Below are 24,987 nucleotides of genomic sequence, written 5' to 3'. Positions count from 1 at the left end.
CCCAAAAAGAAACGGGCGTAAATCGAAACAATCAGTACTTTCCCACATCACCGAGTGAATTCAACTTGACCCTGAACTCAGAACAAAAGTACCCTTACCCCCTACGTCAAAAAAAGTGTTAGAAGTAAAATAAAATACACAAGAACAAAATTAATATATATAATATAAATATTCTCTATCTGAATTGAAGCACTCGGGTTTCGGTTTCAAGTGTGCGCGCATGCGCAAGTCATAACGTGGGTACGACATGAAGTCCGCGTGAACGATTACGTAGCAAACTCCCCATTTTTCGTGAAATGCATGGGATCCACCAGATATCACTGAAGGGGGAAAAAACATTTCAGAAAAAAAGCACTTTTTAAAAACGCCAGCTGAAAAAAAGCACCTTTAAAAGCTTCTAAAAACGAAATCCCCAAAAAAGCACCTTAAAGTACTTTTTACAAACGCTACGCACCCTGTTTTATGTAATTAAATCACACTTAAAATATGTGCGATTTAATTGTGAGATGAATGGCCTTAAGACTGTCCAATAAGTACTTAAAAGTAACTATTAAAATTAAAAAAAATAAGCTTGATGACAATTATTTATTAAATGAAAGTTAAGTGGACACTTATGCTAGTGAATCTCATTTATCTACAATTTCATACATTCAAATGTGAACAAAATTGCTTTTCTGAGTTGTCACCAACATAAAAAATTGGTAAGTATTAAGTTGGTGTGAATGAAATTTTGGATAAAGTAAATAGATAAAGCTGCATATTTTTTCTTTAAAAAAATCTGTTTATTTAATCCAAATATGTTCCATTTGTTTCAATACATTTTATCCAATGACCAATTCTCAATACCAAAAGTTAAAAATCAAGGCAAATTACTTTATATTAGGACTATCACGACAACTATGAACTCTGCACTTGAACAGATTCTAAATGTTTAAATATAAAGAGTTCAACTTTATCACTGCAGACCTTGAGCTGGTTTAGAGCTATTATGACTGCATGATATTAAATAGAAAATTTTTAAATATACTTACAGTTCAATTTCTATAGTAGCTTTATCACAGCCATATTTTATGTATTCTGACAATTGAGCAGATCGACCAGTGAATTGAGGTTTCCCTGCAAGGCCTAAGCAAATCGCACACATTATAGATGACTTGCCGCTTCCATTTACACCAACAACCAGATTAAGTCCATGTTTAGGAAATAATTCTAATTCATCATAGGTCCTTTAAAATTTTTCCAAAAAGAATTATTTATACATAAGCAAAATAAAAATGATTAAATATGAAAGAACAAATACATTGTATTCCCTATAAAAATTAAATATATGTCTGATAAAGTGATGAAGCTTGATGGTAGTACATACAATATAAATTTACATAGCTCAAAAATGGCATCAGATATTAGCAAGACGTGATGCCATTTTTGAAATATGTAAATATATATTTAGAAATTCCTTGGACTTCAAAGTTGTTGTAATATATATGTTAGGAGAAAATGACAAGCAGTCCAAGTTTTTAATTTGCTTACAGCCAGTGCAGCTATAATTAACTATACTATAAAGAAGAATTACTCATATCATGACATTAAATATATGTAATGGTTGTTAGTATTTAAGTTGGAGATTATTTTAAATAAAAAGGTAAACTTATAAAGTAATTAAGAGAGCCATTGAGAAACAAAATAACAAACAGTAAATTTTTTTTTCAAATCAAAATAAAACTTAACTAAGGCACATAATAAATAAATAATTTAATAAGTAAATAATTAATAATTTAATAAATAAATGATAAATAAATTTTAGCAATGCTATATTACTAATTGTTTCACAGTAACCCAATGAATCATTGTTTAAAATTGATACCAAAAATAATAATTCCTCAAAATAACTCTAAATAAATACACAAACAATAAAAAATAATTAACTCTATTCTGTGACCCAGCCAGAAAATACAAAACAAAAATAAAATACCTTCTCACCTTTTTATATTTCAAGAAATTTAGATCACATCATTGGTGAAGGACATAAGCAATATAAAAATAAAACAAAAATAAAAGATTCTATCATTTATTATCTATATTGCAACTAAATTTGTTAAAGTTTACAAGAAATTAACATTGATAGTGACACATAACATTGCTGTCACTACCAACTTACTAAATGATTATCCAAAAAGTGCTTAGCATATTTTGAGTAGTACTTTATTTACGTAGACTTACAGCTAAACAATGGACGGCCACATTCTGGGAAACATCCGAGAGAATAATTCGAAGACATGCCATAAAATTTAGTTTGAACACTTTACAGTAGAACAGTTTAACGACGACCCAAACCACCTTGGTCCCTTTGCGTGCTGATCAAAGTGGACAATCAACTGGTCACTGACTGTAGCTTGATTACGGTGAACATATTTTTTAAGAGAGTAATTAGAGAAAAATTTGGAATAAGTAAAAATTTAATGTAGAATAGGAGTAGGAAATAAAAAAAAGGAGAAAAAAGCATGTATTTAGAATTAGAAATGATTTGTGAGCTTAATTCACCTTTAAGTAATTACTTTAAGTTAATTAATTATTATAGTAATTTATAAATACATAAACTTCAATGTTGAAAATTCAATTCAATATTGTCTTCCAGAGACATAGCAGCTAGGGCTTATAGCACCCAAACACAAACTCAGTTTTTACGCCCCTTTAAATATGGTTTAAGACTTGAAAAGATGCTTTTTTCAAACACTTTACATGTTGGACAATGTGAAAACTTAAATCAATCGCACTTGGTATTGTTTTTCTTTTCCTTTTTACTATAAATAAGATTTACCAACTTTGAATAACAATTAAGTAACTTCATAAATTTTCATTTCGTTCATTTTAAAATTTAACTGTGCATGGAATGAAGTTTCTATTACACAAAAAAGTTTTTGCGGTAGGCATTTTTTTGCAAGACATTTTTTACGCAACATATTGCAAATTTGTTAAAAGGAATAATTTTAAAAAAACTATGTGCAATACAAACTACAGTATTAGACATCTTGTTTAACTTTTAGGAAAATTAAATAAAAATTTGAAAAAGTTACAGAGCCCACAACAAGAAAATGAAACTGGAGCTATTTGAAAGAGAAAGGCACTTTACTCTAGAATTTAATTTTAATTATTTTTCATGAATTTGACACCCATCGAAGGAAGGAGCCAGGAGACAGATATCTCCTCTTGCCCAGCCCCACTTGGTAACTATAACTAGCTAACTATTTTGCTCTTTGACTATAATTTTGTTAACTTCACAACTCACAAATTTTAACAAACAATCTTTTTTTCTTTAAACTTTTGCATAATATAACTTTCCTACAAAGAACTTAGCAATAACTTTAGTCAAATCTTTGTTCAGGTACATGAATTTTATAAATAACTTTTACTTAACACTTCTTTTAAGCAACAAAAATCAAAACATTAACAATTATTAAAACTTCTGCATTTTTTTCAGGACTTAATTAAAATTTTAATTAACTTAAAAATATATTCAGTTAATAAGAAGTAAATTTAAATTATATTTAAAGCAGGATAAATACAAAACCAATAAATATTAAACAAAAAGTAAGATCACCATTACAAAATTAATCTTAATACCTAAAAATTTTGCATTTTTTATCATAATAAATTATAATAAATAATATCATTATAAAACATTATTTTACTTGAAGATTATTTAAAATTAAAAGAAAATTAGCTTACAAATCTAGGATTAAGTTTAGGTAAAGAGCTGCCAGTACGGCAAAGCAGACTCGCCTTAAATGCGAATCAACCTTTCCTTGAAAAATCCAGAACAAAAAGAGCGAAAATTAAACTTTACTGAACAAACACAGGAAATAATAATTATATAATTAATCATACATGATCAGACAAAATCTGCCTAGGAAAAAGAGAATGTTTGATTGATAAAAGGAATGAAGAGATTGACTTACAAGAGATCTTTTAAGAACTACTACCTTGAACAAACCAGGAAAATGAAAAAAGGACATTAAATTTATTTTTGATTTAAAAAGAAATCAAAAGAATATAACCTATTATTAAAAATAATAAATAGCTAATGTTCATGATAAGTAGTAGAACATTATCACAATACCACATTCTCAAAAAGTAAACCAACGAAATAATTATAGAATCTTTTAAAACTTAGTAGCTAATACAAAAGATTCTTGTTGTTAGCAAAATATAAACATATACCTACCTGAGAGACAATAACAAATATTATTAAGACTTGATGCTATTCAAGCATTAATTCTGAAATTACAAATCAGCTAAGCAGCTAAGTTTTGATTATTTTTCAATAATGACTAAACTTATTTATATATATAAAATATTTAGTGATGATTTTTTTGATAAAAAAAAATGTTGCCTGTTATTGAATATTCTGTCAAGACTATGAAGACTATGAAATAGAAACATGCATACTTCAAAAATGACATCAGTTGTGAAAATTACTTGATGCCATTTCTGAAATATGCACTTGCCATTTCAAGAATAAAGGTCACGAGAAAATTACCTAAATTGTCAAAATTAAAGTGAGTTAAGTATAAATTATAATAATCCTTGAAAAACTTGCATTAAGAAGGATTATTCATTACCAGTAACAGTATAGCATAGACAAGTCTTCTTCAAACATATTTCTTAGTAATGGCTCTTTCTTAAACTGATCCCCAGTTTTTTTCTTTTCCTTGAGAACGGCAAAATTTAAATCCTTATCTAGGCAATCCTTTTTATCTCTTTTCAGATTTTCCTCTTTTTCATTTTTGCAAAGACAGTACAGGCAAGTTTTTGATAATTGACACTCTAAAGCAGCTTTAACCACCATATTTAAAACTTCTTTTCGGCAATAGTCAAATACCTCAAAAACATCAATCTGAACCTAGACAAAATTTTGCTAGTAACAATCCTAATGGAATAAAATGCGAGTGATTTTTTAAATAAATTGTTAACAATTATTCCCCAATTCTGAAGTTAGAATGTAGTAATAAAATCGTATTAATTAGAAATATCGAAATACTATGCTGAAATGGCTAAAAAAAATCTGAAAATGACATGAATTTACAATAAAATTGCTGTGAATCAAATACTTCAAAAAGTAATAACCCAAATTTTAGACATGATGCATGAGCATGATGTAATACTGCGATGAAATAAAATATCAGCATTTGAAATCCATGTGGAAAAAATTATAAATAACTGCGAAAGAAACAATAAAAACATAGACATAGATTTACAGGTAAGTTAACACGAGAATTTAGAATCTTCTTTTTTTAGTATATCTATTCAAATAATCAGGTTCAATGGGCATACAGGACAGATACTTTGCAATCAACTTCACTTCCACTCACAAATCTTGACTTGAATGAGCCCCGGCAGTAATTTGCTGTCGTAAAATCAGGATCTTCAATTCCAACCAGGATCCAGGATCAACCAATTCAACAAAAATAGTATTTAGGCCAAACAGTTCTTTATTTTGTCAAATATTAATACAAGACTAAATCTCTATGCTTAGAATGCAAACTAATTGATCTTCATTACTATCAATTATAATGATTAAATTAGTTGACACAAAGATAAGAAATAGGTTAAAAAAGTACAACTAAAATCTAATTAAGAGTTTGTCTGTTTACAAAAAATAAGTAATTATAATTTCATTCTTTACAAAAATAAAATAGTAAGAAATTTAGGAAAAATTTTCATATTGACACATGTGACAAAATTTTTTTAAAGTTATGGTGACAACTGTAACATGTAAGAAACATAAAAATACTATTTTATATATTTTATTTTATAACCGTCGTTCAACAGCCAACCCAAATTTCAAGTTTACGACTACTAATGTATAACTCTGTAGCCTTGTAATTTTAAACCCAATCCAGAAAACAAGGGAACTCTGGATCAAGTACTGGGAGAAATTTGCCTTCGTGGAGGACATTTTGATGGAACTAACCTGCATTTGCGTTACGTGGAGAGGAAGACAACAAGAACTTCCCATGGTTAGCCTGATGGCAAGGAGACTGTAACCCATGATCTGACTACTACTGAGGACATTTCACATCAGCACTGTGGTCAGTCCAAGCCTGATGCGGAATTCGTATCAACCAGCCATCTCCAGGATCGAACCCCGGTTCACATCATTGGAAGGCAAAGGCTCTGTCCCCTGAGACATCGTGGCTCCAAAAAAACCATTACCACCCCCAGTCAAACCATAAATTTTGTAAAAACACAAAATTTTTATGGCAGAAATAGGCAATGGCCCACTATAATTGCCAAAAGATTTTAAACTTTATTAATTTTAAAAAAATGTGAAGGTTTTTAAAGTGCCAAAACTTGGTGATAATTTTGGAGTAGATCTAGATATGGTTATCTTTTCTATGAGGAATATCATGGTCTCTTGAACTGCAGCATTAAAATCTCTGAGCCTTGGCAATTTCTGGGCAGCAAACATGAAATTAAAACAAAAAAACACAGAAAGGGACCAACTTAAATGATATAACCCATAGTCACACTAGGGCAAACCTCTAAACTTCTTTTTCAAAATAATTTGTATGTTTAAAATCTATTAAGCACCTTGGCGATTGCAGCTACAGAACAATACAGAAATATTGCCTTCCCATATCCCTTTTAATTACAGTTAACAGCATAACTGCGCTGTTCAAGTGCTTCAAAAATACATTTTAAAATGATGTGCATCATCTCCCCTATCTAGAAGAACAAAATTTTATGATTCTTTTGGTTTCAAAAGGAGATATTTTTTTCGAATTGCTTTTATAAGATTTAAACCCTTTTAAGTCTTACAATTTCAGAGGAGATATACTCCCAGGAACTATACCCTTCCCCCATCATTGTAATGTTTTTTTTTTTAGTTTTTCGAGGAGCAAGTATTTTGTGTTGTCAAGATTTGGAGATTATTCGGCCTACTATAAGGAGATCTTCCAATTCCAAAAATTCATTTAAAACTACTTATTCCCAGAGGAAAGAAACAAAGATTTTCACCTAAATAAAATCGGGCACAATTTTCACAACATTAAGACTTACACAATCAGCCCCAGTTATAAAAAATAAAAAAAATTCTCTTTAGGGAAAAACTTAATTTAATACTCACATGAAATTTTTTAGTTTTATCCTAAGTATGTGACCTCCTCGATATCCAGCCATTTTGAGCTTAATGACATCAAACAACTTTCAAATAACAGACATAGTTTTCTTCATACTAATTAAAAAAAATAAGGTAGTGTATAGCGTGAGGATGCCTGTGAATCCTCAGGAAACAGGATGATCCCTCAAGGCATGTTTTCAAGCATGCGCAGTATACTAATCATAATGAGTAACGCCTCCTCCTTGTCCTTCTTAGTCAGATGACTACGCGATAGAAAATGGCGAGAAATGGCATTTCAAAAATGTGACTACTTCAAATTTATCCAAAACTAATCAAGGATTACATAAAGGGTATGTGACTATACTTTATTCAAAATATTTATTATCTGCCTTTTCACTAGAAATTTATACCTCCTTAAGAGTTGAATGATCATTTCTTTAAAATATTTGACTAACGAAAATCTTTATTTGATGTCAAAATGTGCAATGACTGGTGGATTACCAGAGGAAACCCGAATAGAGAATGATTTTTAAATTTAAATATGTTTATGCAATCCTTTGTAATAGTATTTAACGAGCATTTAATAATATATAGAGAAAAGGCAGCAATAAATATATAGAATAAAATATATTTACTANTGTTTTTAGTTGTGGAATGGTAGAAAAGTGCGACGTACTCTTGCATTAACTTATAGCTCTCTATTTTCATTAATGAAGTATACGGTTGGGGCTAAATAGATAGCAGAAGGTTGTAGTGAAGAGTCAAACCGGTTTGTGGCTTGGAGGAATTTGTAAAGGGTTCTACCAGTCTCCATGGACCGTGGAATGAAAGACAAGTTGTTGGTGTAGCTGTAGTTAATTTACGTCACACTAGAGCTGCACAATGGGCTATTGGCGACGGTCTGGGAAACATCCCTGAGGATGATCCGAAGACATGCCATCACAATTTTGATCCTCTGCAGTGGGGATGGCACCCCCGCTTCGGTAGCCCGACGACCTGCACGTGAAGTCGAGCACTTTACGGTAGAACAGTTTAACGAGAACCCATACCGCACACCCTCGGTCCCTACGCAGACTAAGCCAAGTGGTCACCCACCCGCACACTGACTTCGGTGATCTGCTCTAACGATCAGCCCACTGCGGGACGAAACACAAGTTTAAGATATCAGTAAATGCTGAATTCTGAGAAAAAGAATTGGTAGAGATGTGGAGAAATATTTAATGGCGAACAATTCCCCATTCAGGTTCCGATTGGATCTCTGAATTTACATCTACGAATTTTTCACATGCAGTGAGAATAGCCCTTTATCAATATTAACAAAATGTCAGGGAGGGACATATACTTCAACTTCATTGCAGGGGACTTGCGGTTTTGGTTTTGTCTCCTTGACACATCTGTAAAGTGTGTTGAGTCCAAATGTAGGATTCTTTTACTGTATATTATCTCTTTTAACTTAAATATTAAAGTTCTAGTCAAATAACCGTACATGGATGTGCCAGTTATGGTTCAATTTTCGGACTATGAAAATTTCTTGCTTGATTTTAGAGGACTTGCTCAACAATAATTGAGTGAGTGTTTGTTTTGATTCTGAATATCAATTGCCTATTTTTTCTTTCAAATTAGTAATACGGTGTTTGAAATTTATTTATATTCGTGTTTAAAATTCTTATCCTGTATAAGTACAAACTGAAATAGTGTGTATGGAACGCTATATTTATTTTTTCCAAACTCAATGGTGTTCTTAGATTTCCCTACCTCGCTTCTTACAAAATGAAACTACGATAAACAAAACTATATGACATGTTATTGGTATTTTACAGTTCTTTATGCAATAAGTCCTTGTATATCGGTATAAATTATTTTAGTTTTATTAAAAGGATAGTGTTATTCTTATGTTTTATCTATTACTAATCATTAATATTTTCCGATATAAATTTTTAAACCTTTTATAAAGTCTAAGTTTGCAATGACAAAGTTATTATAAAGATTTAATTTGTGTCAACTGTTAATCCACATTAAAAAACACCTTCATGCCCTCTGTTGATTTTTTATTTGTATACTGACTGATTTTTAGCCACTGAATCTTATGTTTATGTTATTTTTATATTATTTTTCATGAAATTTTGCTGCAACATGGTTTAACTCTTTTTTATTTATTTATTTAATTAGAATGATTAGTAAATTGGATTTTTTTTTTTGTAAAAGCTATTCCCTATACTAAAAATGTTTTTGTTTTGCTTTTTGTTAACTTATTTAAAATTTATATTAAATTTTTAAAAATTAAGCTTCCTGTAAATATTAGTTTTTTTTTTTTTAATCCCAAGTAAGATATAAAATAACTGACTGTATGGCTGATGTGACTTAATAAATTATGTTTCATTAAAAATCATTTTTCCGATTTTTGAGAAGAATATTTCTTTTATTCATGAGTAAATTTATAAAACCTACATGTTAAACCTTTGTTGTGTAGCATAATTTTGATCAATAGCCACTGATTGTTATGTTTTAAAATAATCATTAAAGCTCAGAAGTTAAAAGTTATGTTCTTTAGTTTTTATTTGTTTTTGAAGAATATGGAAAATTCTTAACTTTATTTATATTATATTTGAAATTCAAGTACATAGTATTTTGAACAATATAAATATATTTTTATTAATAGCCCAGTAGCAGAAATTCACAGAGCTATTGCTCGAATAAATACTGAGAATGAATAAAAAATTTAAGATTTTTACTATCTTTGAAAAAGAAAACAATTTTATCGATTCATTTATTAAAAATATGGAATAGTTTTAAATTTTTTTTACTTGGATACCAAGGAAAGACATTTAATGTTCATTTTTCTAGTTATTGTTTTATTTGTCTGGTATGGTAATGAATTTCATTTGAAGAAACTTTAAATAGACACCAATCAAAACATTATAAATTACAATTCCATTCATTTCCCCCCCTAAAATCAAAAGATTTTATTTTGGTATCATTTGCGAGAGCTCATCCTTTTTTTATGATTCCTTTATTGAGCTTTGTTTATACATATGTTTTTTCTCCTTTTAGCAAAAATGATTATTGTATGATAGTATAAAATTCAAAGTAAAGTAAAGCAGTAATAAAGTTCTTATATATACTTAATTAAATTTAATAGTTGCAAGTTATGATAAATATGTATGTGCAATTAAGCTTAGTTTTTAAAAAAAAATAACCTATGTCATATTGCATTGAAGCCATATCCAAATTTAAATTTTTGGAGATAGTGCAAATTTACTATGCCGATTTTGCTACCAGGATTATAATTGTTAAATATAGAATATATTTGTTTTTCTTCTCTAACTCAGTAGTATTATAGTGATTTGGAGGGGGTTAGGTAAGAAAAAATGTATAATGATTAATCTAAATATATTTTCTTTTTATTTGTTAAAATAAAAATATCAGTGATGGGATGCNACGGCTATGCCTAGGGCCTACGAAAGGTATAATCCGGCTCTGTGCCTAGGGCCTACGAAAGGTATAATCCGGCCCTGGATGCTCAACTTATGACTCTTTGGCTAAAACTGGCCCTTTAATCCATAAAAAAGCACAGAAACAAATGTTCCTGAACTGTCTAAAATATTAATAAAAAGAAAAAAAGTAAATTTTTTTTTTCAGTCACGTTCTGTAGCAGAAAGTTGCTGATCTAGTTTAGTCTTTCTGAAGGCGTCAGATTGTGACCATTTTGCTATGAAAATTTTATTTAGGCAAAGGATTCAAATTTTGCTGTAAAATGTAATTACTTAAATTTTTACAAATGAATTAAATTAAATAAAATTTCACAAATCAATAAGATAAAATAAAAATTCTAATTTAAAAATTCTATGAACAGCTATGATATTGTTCTACTGTATTAGTAAGAAATTATGTTTTCTGAATAATAGTGAATGTTGACTTTGGTATAAATGTAAATTTAAATTACCTTTTTTGTTGTATGCCTATAAATTTACAATAATTTGCTTTGTAATGTTTGTTTAAATATGTAAGGATGTCTGTTTAAATTTATTTGCATTAAGTATTTTTATTATCTTAACACAAGCAAAAAATATGTAGTATATTTTAAACTCATTCACATTACTTTTAAAGAGATCCTAAATATTTCCTGTATTTTTATGATTACAGCATATTAATGTTGGCCTTCAATGTATTTTGTAGTTTCTGTGACCCACTATCTTAAAATGGTTGTGCATCCTTTCTTTATTACCTAATAGTTGAGAAAATCAAGGAAATGTGGGCATAAAAGTTTCCCTATAGTGTAATTACAAAAATGGAAAGCCCAGAGACAGAATTATTACTAAAGTTCTAAAAAGATACTTATAATTGCCACTATTTTGCAGATACTGCCAAAATTTTTTAACTCTCAGTAATTAAAAACCATCTTCTGAATAGTAAGTTCATTTTTCAAACTAAAATTGCAAAAAGTAACCTTAATTATTTGAATATAAATTTATGTACTCATAATGAATGGGAATAAAAACTTAAGATAAACACATATAAGATTTAAATTGTTTTGCTACTTGCATCTCAATTTTCAGCACTTTCTGCTTTAGGGATGAGAGATATGGTGTTAAAATGAACTATGGTATCATGCAATTGCAAATATTTGCCTGATTTTAAAACCTAATGAAATTGAACACATTTTTAACTGTCTCAACCTTTTATAAGTTTATATATTCCTTTTAGTAAAATTGCATCAGTTAGAATTTGATAAGTGTACATTGCTAGTCGGAAGCTACTTGTAGCGTATCTACCACTGCAAAATTACAACTACAATTCACTAGTATATAAGACATGTTAACTCGACTCTATGTCGGGGTACCTTTTCATAGATGACGGTTGACATGGTCTGTAACTACTCTCCCCACATTGGTGACCTTCGGACGTGATGTGAACACGCCTACCTTGGCAGTAACGCCCACTTTGATATGAACACGCCTACCTAGACAGTAACGCCTACTTCGATGGATGAACAGTTGACTTGCTACTTGTGACAGCGACATTATCCACCTCCTCGCACTGTTGCTACTCAGTCTCGATCACGCACAATGTCGGCTTGCAAACTTGTGATTACTCGACTGCTAACGGAAACAGAGGAGCGACTACGACCGTGAAGTTAATACACCTCTCACATTCAGCACTAAAAAAATACGGTGATCTTAATACAGCTCTCCCGGCTTCTCACAAAACAGCAATGAATCAACTAGTGGTATTCGTTCATCGAATTCTATCACAGATATAATTCTAGTGGGGGAGTACTGTAGCGTATCTACCACTGCAAAATTACAACTACAATTCACTAGTATATAAGACATGCTAACTCGACTCTATGTCGAGGTACCTTTTCATAGATGACGGTTGACATGGTCTGTAACTACTCTCCCCACACTACTTTTAATTCTAGACTGCTTACTTATGTCATAAAACAATGAGAAAAGCTTATTTTTTAACTGAATTTTCAAAATGAAATGGAGGATGCTAAATTATCTGATTTCGATCACGTTGAACAAGTGGATTTGATAAGGATTTAGATACCAACCAAAATAATATAAGCAGGTAAAAGGTTTAAAAAATGACTAGGAGTCATAGTTTATTAGAAATTAGCAGATAGTGTAGGACTTTCTGGCTAATGGCAAAAAGGATTCATATGCAGGAAATCATTTATAATGGATAAATGATATCCAGGATATCATTTATCCAGGAAAAGATTGACAAATTACAATGAAAAAAGGAGAATATAGTTTTATTAGAAACTAGCAGAAAGTGTAGAACTTTCTGACTAATGGCATGAGGGAGAGATTCGTATTTATCTAGGAAAAAACCTGAACAAATTTGAATAATTCGCATCAAGTTAGTGAGTCTGGAATGCACAAAAAGCTGTGGTTTTTAAAGCGTAAAGCGACTAACAGTAAATGAAATGAGTGAAAGAGGGCGAATTAAGCAGCGAATGAGTTATTGAATAAATTTATGAATGAGGGGAAAGCAATTAGTTAATGAATGAATGGATAAGTGAATGAATAGATAAATGAATTAAACTGTGAGGAAATTAAAGAATTGATAATTGGGATTAGTGATTAAGGAATTGGCTGTTATGAATATTAATTTGAATAGCCATTAAATAATTTGAAGATAGGATTAAATTGGAATGAGTGTAGGAGGAAAGTTAAGTGTTCAACTAGAAGACTTGTTTACTTTTTACAAATTTTTTTAAACATGTTTGAAGCCTGTAATTGTATTTAGATTATATTTCATTTTCTAAATGGGGAGGTCGATACTGAATCGGTTATGGTAATGAAATTAGAAAAATCGGTTATATTATAAATCGTTTTAATATAAAAACAGAAGAAAAAGGAAAGAACAAAATTAGGGTATATCACTAGTGTGCCTAAGGGTTGTGGAACCCATATTTACCTTAGTAAAACCCCTAGATTGATCTCTTCACTACTGAGGTATAAAGAGGAATATATCAAAAAAAATATATTTTACAGTTTCGAATTTCTATTTTACTGCCATAAACCATAATAAGATAAACAAAATCTGAATTGTGCTACCAGGGAGGCTAATAATTTTAGGTACACATACGTGGACCTCAGGTTTTAACTAAATAAAGTAATATATATTTATTTAAGTGTTAAATTGCATCTAAAATAGGAACAAGCATGTATACTGTTATAATATGGTCTATTTTAACACAATGATAACTAGATTTATTAATTATTTAGAATTTTTTATTTTTAAAGATACGAAGCTTTTTTACAATTATATGCTATACTAAGTGCAATGCCAATGCTTGTCAATGCATTACTGCATTAAATCTCAATTTCAAAAATTTTAATTATGCACACCACACAAAATAAATAACAATAGAAAAGAATCTAACTTTAGTTATAAAAAAATATTTAATTTTCGGGGGTAAAATTTCAAAATTATGGAAGAAAGAAAAAAAAGTTAAATGTATGTGTGTACGTACCATAATATTAAACTATTAAGTAGAAGACATATAAAAATGGTACTAAATAGATATAAAATTGAATACTCATAATACGTAGACTTGCATGTTCTTGACTGTATTATTTTTAAATATTAAGTAAATATAAATTTAAAAGCTTCCTACAGATCACGGAACTACTAAGTCAAAAGAAAAGAAAACTATTTGCAGAATAACTGAATTATATAATATTTAAAATTAGTTACATATTCGAACACGTGGATTTAGTGTCATTTTTCGGAAATCCCAACCTTCTGTTTATGTGGAATTAATTATACCCAAATAACTTGCATATTCTGCTTCTACTGCGGAATCCCCAGAAAGCTTACATATCTACGAATGTTTCAGTTAAGGTAAAACTATAACTTTTCTTATAGTGTGTTTTTAGAAGCTAAGAAGTGAAGGTCCTTATATGTGGACCGAGGTAATGAGGAAGTTAAGGGTAAGCATTATGAGGAAGCAAATTTTTTGGGGTCAAGCAAGTTATTAATTTAGTTAGTTAAAAAATTTTTATAGGAATTCTGAGTGCTTTATCTGTGAACGTGCTTTCAATATTTCTTAAAAATTGTTAATGTATTGTGTATGTAAATTAACAGAATGAAAAAAGCTCTGTTTTCTTTTTAAAATGAGATTGCTAGGGAAGGAACGCTTGCCACGAAACGCCTTCCACCTACCCTTTTTCAACTCCTTGATTTTATTTATTTGTTTTCTTTTACTTCAAGCTATAAGTATTTCTTTCTGACAAATTTTTTATAACTAGCTAAATCTGTTTTTTTTTTTTTCGGAGGTGGGAGCTTTAGACATAGCTTAGACACAGATCTATTTTTCTTGCAATTTTAAAATTAGTATATTTAATGGTTTTTACTGCTATTTAATATAGGTTATATGCTTTTTAATGTTTAACGCATTAATTTTTTTCATTAAAAATTCCGATGAAGCTTTGAAAAGAAAGGAGGGAAAAAAATTCCGTTTGCTGTGCATTTTTATATTTTTAGCCAAAAATGCAGTAAAAAATTTATAAAATATAAGAGATCGCTAACTAATAGCTATTTTAAGTAGGAAAATATATTTAACCACAATAAATTTAGTTAAAAAGCGAATGTTAGTAAAATCTCTTGATTTGATTAGGTAATCAAACTGGTTTCAATGTTTTTATCCCTACTTTCTCACGAGCCATTCGACAGTGTTTTTTGTTTCTTTTTTATTTTCGAAGACCTCTAATGTGAGCCCTTTTTTTACATTTTTGACGAGGATTTTAAAAATTTATGTTAAGGACGTTATTTAAAAATTTTGTTCTGTTTTTCTAGCCAATACTTATTTTTTACAAAGGGCATCTCATTTACCCAAGACATACTCACCTCTGCTCGGTACTGGGTCACACCCATCAGACTTAAATACCTAAATCGCATCTTAATACTTTAGTCTAGTTCTGTTGAGGGAAGATAACATTTAAAAAGTGTATATATGGACAATGGTATAGTTAATAAAAAGAAAATGAATGAAAAGTGTTAAAAGTTGCACTCTTTGAACTGTGTCAACACGCTTTTGGCAATCTTTCCTATGCCAAATAGGCAATTTTTTTAAAAATAACTTAGTTGTTATTCAGATTATACCTCGAAATAATTAAAAAAAAGAATTTTTATTCAACACTTCCAACGTATTAAATAAATCTCACTTAACAACTAGATTTTACAATTACCACCTACTCTTAAGTGTCTTCAAATAGTTTCACTTCACGCTAATTGATTTTATTATCCAAAATAAATAATTAAATATCGTTATTAAATATCACATTAGTTTCAGTGTTTAACTCATAAACGATTTTCCTTTTCTCGGTCATATTGATAGTGCCTGATTTATTATTTAGTTCTATGTATTCTATGTTGACAAGCTCAACCAACTTTTATCCTACAGATAAGATACTGCTGCTTCCATGAATCATTCCTTCACAATTCTTCAGATAAACACAACTTTTTTTTTTTCCTCTCCTTTTTCAAACTGTTTTGTTTATAAAAACTTACACTTTCTTCAGAGGTGCATACACCCTCCCTCCCCCACTTTCTCCCTCTCTTTACGATTCCGATAAAACCCACGTTGGCAATAATAAGTGTTGCAGGAGGCCCTAGAGTTGGGTCTTCGCAGTATGCGTCATATCAAAGTGACGTCAGAAACCATTATATAATCGCCCAGCGTTTATTTGGTTCTATGGTTTCCGTTCGCGGGTGGCTAAGTTATGGGTGGGGCTTTTTTTTTCTCATGATAATGTTCATGTTCTTTCATTTTTCATAATTCATTGTGTCTATTTGATGCAGGTATTAAAAAGGGAGATTATAATCTGGGTCAAAATGATGTTTGGAATATTTTAATTCTTTAAAAGTTTCAAATTTTTTTTTATTGGTGATCGTCACTTTTACTCTATATAATGTATGTGATTTTAATTCGACATTCATAAAACAATCACTTTAGCTATTCTTCTGTAAAATTGTAACATCTTTTACAAGCTTGTTTGCTTTACAATTTTCTTAAGCATCGAAAGCTTTCATTTTTTATTTCTTATTTTTTTCGAAATAAATTATATTGAATTGAAAATTTTGTCGTACTGTTCATTTATGTGGAATTTAAGACAATAATTGCTAATAATGTTCAATTAATTTCCGTTTTATCCGTTAAAAACTAATTTGTGAATAGAATTGTAACCTGTGTAACAAGCACCAGTGTGTAACCACCCCTGTCTTGGGGGGGGGGCAAGAAAAAAATTGGAGAGAGAAAAACTGAATAACAAAGTGTTATAATTTTTTTTAAAAATTATTTATATTAATTTTGATAAGGTTTCGAAATTATTACATTAAACTTCCAGAATGCCGTAATATTAATTATAAATTCAAACTGTCTACAAACACAAAAACTTTAGTTATTTATTTAATTTTTTTTTACAGAAAATTTCTTTGAGCCAGAATTTTTTAAAACTAATGTAATTCAATTTATTTAAAAATTACAAATATATGTAATTAACGTTATAAGGAAGTTATATAGTGAATTTTTCCAAAGAGAAATTTAATTTTGGGGAGGAAGGCAAATTCTAATTTATGTTTTAATTCTAAAATAAAATTATTATTTACATTAATTTTCACGACAAATTGATATCGCTCTGATTTGTTATCAAATAATGTATATAGCCGATTCCCGTTACCCGATTCTTTACCACTAGGGGACCTTTCTAATAGAAATTGTGCATCGCTACTCTAGATAGTTATTCTTATACAAAAATATTTTTTAAAAAAATTAAAGATTATACAATATAATGTTCATAACTTATTTTTTAAGTTATCCATAACTTGTTGAACTCTTAAGTTGAAAAAAAAATCATCCCAATTTGATTACGCTTTGATTTTTTTTTTTTTTTAAACTACGTCAGTCTTCGTTGAACGATGGATTTTAGAAGAAAAAAAAGTTTAAAAAATGGCGATGTTTTGAAAAATAAAATTCAAGATATTACATAAAATAAGTTAGAGTTTCAAGTAAATTGTACTTTAGATTTTGTGATCAATTTTCCATTTAAATATATAAAATTTTGCAACTAAATATCAATAGGATGCGTGTTCATCATTTTCAGCAGTCTAATGTGTTAGTCTGGTCCTTTTTCTTGTCGATCTTCTCTCATGTGACGCCTCGTGTTTTTAGAGACAAGGAGCCGAAATTCTGGCGGTCATCTTCATTGAGAGCTCATTTTTTGGCTGCTGGCCAATAATATTTATTTTCAATTGTTCCAAAGCTGCCAATAGACCATTGCTACGTTCATTAAATATTATTACAGCTAAACAAGTTGCAATTTCAGCTATTTATATTGAAAGTACCATTAATCAAGTACCATAGTGTGACATGTATGCACAAGTTCACTTGTTCATACATGTCACAGCTGCGTACGTTCGTCATATTATGCTGTAAATTTTGCATTTTTACGAAAATCAGTTCAATATAATAAACTATCAAAAAATGCAATAGTTTTATTTTTTTATAATGTGAAAATTTTACTATATAGACTTTTAAAAACTTAAACAATTTTCAAAGGTTTATTATATCCACTTTATGTCAAATAAAAGACTAAATCCTTTTTAAATACTTGAGTTTGTCATCCCAGCTTTCATCAGCTTATAGAAGAGGTAGAAAACTTGAAAGTTTTTTTTTTTAAACTAACTCTCTTGGGATTGGATGGTATGTGTGTGAATTATTGTCTCTTGCAGGAGGGTTTTCGATGAAAGCCTTTTTATCGATTGTTGAGTCTGAAGTGGTTTGGAGTAGAGTGGGGGAAGAATTAAATTTCCTCTTGCGTCTTGGGCTCTTTTGCGTCTCTCTTGATTGTGTTGCCTATGTTCGTGTGTTGCCAATGTTCGTAAAGGCATTCAAAAATGGAAATGTTATAAAAATATTCCGTGGGTTGCATTTAAAGGTTATTAACCTTTCCTCTAATAAGCCAGAAACGAAAATATTCATTTTAGGCTATGTTTTCTAATTTTATGTTCTTTGAAAGTTTTGACAATTTTGTAAAATAGTTGAATAAATGCAGAACTCATGTTACTTTTTATTTTATTTCTTTTACTTCTTACCATCGTATTGTGAGACACCAACCAATTGGCGTTGAAAAGAAAAAAATACCAAAATCGATTGAACTCATTTTTTGACTGATTTTTTTTATGGTTAACAGTCTAAGGAATACGAGGAATTAATTTTTTTGTTTTAATGTGTTAAATTTATTATATTTTTAATTGGTTTATGTTAAAAAAATGTGTTTCTTTTTTTCTTTTTCTTTTTTTGCATTTTTAAATAAAAGCATCTTTTGATAGAGCTTAAAAAATAAAAAAACTTTTGCGTTTCAATCAAATGGGCCTACGTATTTTATATATAATTAATACGTTGTATATAATTATAAAATCGATTTAAATCAGCTGCGAAATCAGCTAAAATAAATTCCTGCATTTTTAGCATACTTTTATCTGTCATAACCAACCTAATTATTGGTCATTTTTATGATTATCTATCATATTATTAAAACGGTTAAAACATAGAATTCAAAGCACATTAAGTACATATTTGCAGGTAAAACTAAGAGTTTTCAATTTGCAAGTTTTAAATAAGAACGCGAAGAACGAGCTTATCAATCCAATCTAATGTTTTTTGCTGCTTTATCTCCTCGCTGGGCTTCGTTAGTACTTTTAAGATATATATTTTATACTAAGCACTTTCGACCAATTGTTACTAATTTATATTTATAAATATAATAAGATTACTTTACAACCAGCCAACATAATAGTTACGTTGAGCGGGTTGGCAAAGAACTTAAGATACTTTCTTCTACTTTTTGATTTAAGATTTTTGTATTAGATTATTGTATTTTTAAGATTTTTTTTTTAAAAACTGTTAAATATGTGTATTATATTTAATAATTGCTGTTATTATAATTTCGTCTGGTATATTTAGTGAATTCACGTAGGCGTTCTCAACCTTTTTCTTGGTATTCAGGAATTTAATTTTGTTTTTAAAACTGCCTTGTGACAGTATTCTTATCGCGATTCATTCGTTAAATCACCCTAATTATAATTACACTTGCTCATGGTACTGGACATAAGGGAACACATTTATCTTGTAAAATATGATTAAGAAAAAGCTATCTTTCTTTTCTATCTTATCGTTTATATTTTTACGAGAAAATCCATCACTATCGTTTCAAAGTCATTAGGCCATTTTAAGCGTGTAATTAGTATTTCGTTTAGATTGTTTCCGCCTTATATTATCTCGTACATCTACGTAACTGGAAAAAAATAGCTGCAATTTTTTTTGTCGCCATTTTTTTTCACTTAAATGCAAAATCAGGGAAGGTAGTTTTTCTTCTTTTTCTTAAATATCTTAGACAATTTTTTATATTAAAACTATAAATTAGTTTAAAGCAGGGTTTCTTAACCTGTGGTTGATGAACCCCTAAGGGGTCCATGAGTTATAGTTTGGGGGTTCGCTGACTACTCCTAATTTTTAAAACGTTTGGAAGCCTACCCATTGCTTGTGAATCGAACTATGGCAGCTATAATTCCGTTTGCTACAGTGTATCTTTGCGAAGCGGAATTTTCCACACTTGTGACAATAAAAATATAACATCGAAATCGATTGAATGTTGAACATGATATACACGTTGCTTTGTCGAAAACCATCCCCCAATTAAATTTATTAATTAAGGAAAAGCAGCAGCAACCTTCACATTANCAGGGTTTCTTAACCTGTGGTTCATGAACCCCTAAGGGGTCCATGAGTTATATTTTGGGGGTCCGCTGACTACTCCTAATTTTTAAAACGTTTGGAAGCCTACCCATTGCCTGTGAATCGAACTATGGCAGCTATAATTCCGTTTGCTACAGTGTATCTTTGCGAAGCGGAATTTTCCAAACTTGTGACAATAAAAATATAACATCGAAATCGATTGAATGTTCATAATATACACGTTGCTTTGTTGAAAACCATCCCCCAATTAAATTTATTAATTAAGGAAAAGCAGCAGCAACCTTCACATTAAAAATTTTAATTATAAAAATTTTGTATACTATTAAAATAATAAAATAAAATGTTTTCTAATAATTGATGTTTTTTGCAATTATTTTTTTTTACAGGGGGGTGGTCCGTGACTTCTTAAAAATTTTTTAAAGGGGTCCATTATATCAAAAAGGTTAAGAAACACTGGTTTAAAGGATTAATTGTGATTGTTTACGAGGGCGATTTTTAATATTTAATGAGGAGGATAATTTTTTACATCTTTTTTTTTTGACGGGATTATTTCTCCAGTCAAATTTATTATGTCAATGTACAACTTTACAATCACGTAAAATAGCAAATGAAATAAAACGCTTTTACACGTATGCTTCAGTTTGAGGTAAACTGTACTTTTTTATGGTTGATTTGAGATTAAAATCCTCTAAGATAGGGAATACTTTTTGTTTTTTTTTGTTTTGTTATAATGATTATTTTTTCCAGCCAAGTTCATCGTATCTTCAACTCAAAATTTACTTAATAAGAGAAGAACAATTATAACCAGTGAATTGGTTGATCCAATCTGTTCTAATAATTAATTGATCGAATTAATCCAATCGTTTAATTAAGTATTAATTAAACGATCGAATTAATCATTAATTGTAATTTTTTTTGGGGGAGGGGGAGGGGGTATGTGTTAAAACCTTTTTTTTAAATGGTTTTACTTTCATTACATGTTTAATGTTTATATTATCCGGAAAAGGTGGAATTCTTAAAGAAATTTACGTTTTTACGCAAAATCCTTGCTACTTGTGACTGCAGTGTTAATTTTTCGACCAAGAATAGAATTGATATATTTTGTGTACAATACAGGAATTACATAAATCGAATTGTTTGTTAATGTAATGTATAATTTTTAAAGAGAGCAACAGATAAACACTTAGTGTTCTATAGTTTTCATTGCTACCGTAAAATAACTCCCCCCCCCCCGNCCCGGTATTTTTTTTCTTTTCTTTTTTTTGTTCTGTGATTTTTTTTTTCTTTTCTTTTTTTGTTCTGTGATTTTTTTTCCTTATATTAATTTTATATTCTGAAAAAGTTTTACTAAATATTTCTATCAGTGAGTCCAATTGAAATAGATCAGATGTAGCTTAAACAAATTGTGGCTAAAATATTTATTTATTTATTTTTTTCGTTAAACTTTTTTGAATGAACACACGAGAAAAGAAATTTTATTCCCATGCAACAAGAAGTGCGAATTAAAAATTCTTTAAACGTACATTTTATTACATAATATTCCTATGAAAATTTTCAACAAAATGATTTATACTCATAAGCTTAACATTTGATCTTGTGATCGATAGCTAATTTTGTTAGTGATTCTGTCAGCTGTTAAAGTTTGTCATTGATTAATTTACGTAAGATCCTTCACACGTTCCCGGATCGAATGATTGCTCATTACTTACTACGTAGTGTAAAATGGAATAGATATGGCGCCAGGAACTATTTTTCTCTCCGTGGCTAAATATAAGACTGAGTCTTTTTTTTAATCAGTAAGAGTTTTATGATAGATTAAATAAGTTTTAAGAATAATTCTTACTATTTATACAATAGTTTATAAAACATCTTATTGGACGCTAACAGTTTAATCAATGTAAATAGCTTGTATTAGCAGGGGTCTGTCCAGACATTTTGTGAAAGATCCTGTTTTTGTAAAATTGTGAAAAAATTGCTCGTAATTTGTGAATGTGAAATAAGCGTTAAGTTACATTCTTTCACCCAGGGTCCTGTTTTGTGAATTTGTGCAAAAAGGGTCCTGTCATTGGATAAAGCCTTTTCAAGGAGTTTTTAAATTGTAAATGGATACAAGATTATGCTCAACACTGTAAATTTATAATTTTAAAAAAATTTAAATTTTCAAAAATAAACAGCTATTGCTGCTACTAAGTTAGAGATGCAGCGTACAAATATTTGGTATTTAGCCTATGCTGCACGACACAGAATATTCATTTCTGACGAATAATGGAAACAAAATCACTCACATTTTTGAGAATTTCAATTGACATATTTTAAATAACACAACTTAGTTATGTATCATTAAACAATTCTTAAATTTATATTAGTTTTTTTTAAAAATTGATGTAAGTTAATTTTTATTTACATAATATTTTATCATTTAATTTCTTCTAAACAGACCCCTGTTTAGGTATTCTGTAGTAGCCGCTTATATATAAATAGTCCTTGTCCAAAAACTGAAAACTTAAGTAATTATGCACACGAGAAATCTCACTGAATGACTCTTAAGGATGTGTAATGAAAAACATCAAAACTTGTTTGATTGCCTTCTGAAACCGTTAGTTGAGTCTAACAATCACCTTTCACCTTATATTTGTTTCCTCTGGCAATCAAATAGGTTTTGTTGTTTTCATTTCTGGTTTCTTCAGTAGTGATTAGATAGATTTTGATGACATTTTTGTTTTTTTTTTCCCTCGATCCAAGAATTATTATAGACGCCTAATGTGTAAACTAAGCCTAAAGATTAGAAATTGGAAGGGAGTTGCCATGGATAGGAGGTGCTGGCGTTTGTCAGCTGTTGAAGCAGCCAAGGTCTGCAAGGGGTTGTAGCGCTGACAAAGAAGAAGAAGAATGTGTAAAATTTTCTATTTCATTTTTGATAAAAAAAATTCTCAAGCGTATTAAACGTGATAATTTTGAAGGGTTGTCAGGGTATAGACAATTGTCATGGCATGGTAATAAAAAAATATTGAATGATTCTCTTTCGTTAATATATAAAGCAGTTTTATAATGGTAGTTAGAGAATCGGTGAGAGGATGGACGTCATAGTAACGGAAAATAAAGTTCAGAGGGAAGTTTTAACTATCCCTTTTATTGAAGATTTGTATCTACGTTTAAATAGTAATGTTTCGGAAAATTTAATTTAAAAAATTAATTTCCCGTGTCAGTGGCCCCAAGCTCTTGGGCAAATTCTAAATTCCCCCCCAAGCTTTAAGTGGGCGCATCCTGCTCCCACCTTCCCCCCTGATGGGGGCCCCTGTCCCGTGTAGAAATGTACCTAGGAAAATTTAGCACATTTTAGTCAATTGTACAAGTTTTCTATTTATGGATTTTTATTTTGTTACATTAGTCTAGTCTTAATGTAATAAAATATAATTTATTGAAAATCAAATAATAAACAATTTTTTAAATTTTACATTGAGAAATTATGAAGGAAAATTAGGAATTATGGAGCAAAAATACATGTGTCAACGCAAAATGTCCTGCATGGTTTTCATTTGTATAAATTGCTATTTTCAGGATTTATTTATTTTAAAAATAATCGCGCCCCCCTGTGAACTGAACTTGATTTAAAGGAATATGATGGTTCCTGGTTTATTAAATTTTATGAAAAGGGCTTATTCTTCGAGCCCGTAAATAGGATAAATACTGTATTAAATGTAAACTAATTTGAATGCAACTAGTTTCACAAACGTCCTACGAAAAATAAACATCAAAAACTGAGGAAATAAAATTATTTATCCCTGCATTTGTCATTTCATCTTGTCCTTGCTACCGTCCTCAATAAATCTTGCGAAACTTCAAATTATCGTCTGCTTTCGCTTGTTATTTTCGGTAGCTCTTTTTGAAACCACAAAGTCTACCATCCACATTTGAAGATGTCACGTTGAAGTTATTAAACGTCGCGACGTAAAAAGCGATTACATATTTTGTCCATCACCCCTTCCTTTTCGTTCGGGAACATCATCCTCATCCCTATGTATGTCCTCATCCCGAAAGGCAGCATGGGAGGGATGATGACTCGATCACGCGCATGGGCAACTGTTGCCCGTTACTCCCGCAGTTCCCATTCCCGTACCATCCGCCATCGGTCCTCTTCAAGAATTCAGTGCATTTTTTAACGTTGTAACTACGCCTATATGTTGGATTAAACATTAAGTGTAATCTGGATTACATCTGTTTGTGATGTGATTGTGTTATTAAGTGTTCAAGAAATGATGGACGCTATATTACGCGGTACTCGTTTCTGGGAAAAGAATGGTAACATAATGATTGTGCGGCAGCCTTCTAATAATGAGACGACGACATCTCCTTCTAGAACGCCCCGAACGGCTGATCAAGGATGTAAGTTAATGTTTTGAGAGATTTTGTTTATAAAATTAATAAACTTTGTCTTTCGATTGTTATATTACATTCCTGTGAGCTGACAAATTTGTTTTTTTCGTGGATGTCTTCAGTTGATTGATTAAATATGAATCATATATGAGACATTATTACATCTCAATTTGGATTGATATTAAAAGGTTCTGTAGCTGGAATTAATTATTTTTATTTA

At 29.9% G+C, this 24,987-nt stretch overlaps 2 protein-coding genes across 5 annotated transcripts in view; one reads left to right on the top strand and one right to left on the bottom strand.

Moving 5' to 3' along the window:
• LOC107447099 (structural maintenance of chromosomes 5) overlaps positions 1-7,735 on the bottom strand; it is a gene marked incomplete in the record, with an annotated part of 61,206 nt that extends 53,471 nt beyond the window's left edge. Inside the window, 2 exon segments of the mRNA XM_071179083.1 lie at positions 1,032-1,226; positions 7,127-7,735. Of these exon segments, the coding sequence (XP_071035184.1) occupies positions 1,032-1,226; positions 7,127-7,179 (248 nt within the window).
• Positions 7,736-8,468: 733 nt separating this feature from the next.
• Positions 8,469-24,987, top strand: part of LOC107447098 (uncharacterized) — a 56,900-nt gene continuing 40,381 nt past the window's right edge. For 2 of the 4 annotated variants that reach the window (XM_071179080.1, XM_043038940.2), the window contains exon 1: positions 8,469-8,688. Coding sequence is in view for 2 of the 4 variants with exons in the window: in XM_071179077.1 (XP_071035178.1) it covers positions 24,647-24,776 (130 nt within the window). In the remaining 2 variants the exon portion in view is untranslated. Of the gene's footprint in view, positions 8,689-24,370; positions 24,777-24,987 lie in introns of those variants that run through there. The other 2 variants (XM_071179077.1, XM_043038939.2) reach the window with 1 other exon arrangement.

The sequence above is a fragment of the Parasteatoda tepidariorum genome, chromosome 1, assembly GCF_043381705.1.
Source record: "Parasteatoda tepidariorum isolate YZ-2023 chromosome 1, CAS_Ptep_4.0, whole genome shotgun sequence".
NCBI classification, from domain to species: domain Eukaryota; kingdom Metazoa; phylum Arthropoda; class Arachnida; order Araneae; family Theridiidae; genus Parasteatoda; species Parasteatoda tepidariorum.
Note: the sequence above shows the minus strand (reverse complement) of the source record. Positions and strands in the feature narration are given on the sequence as shown.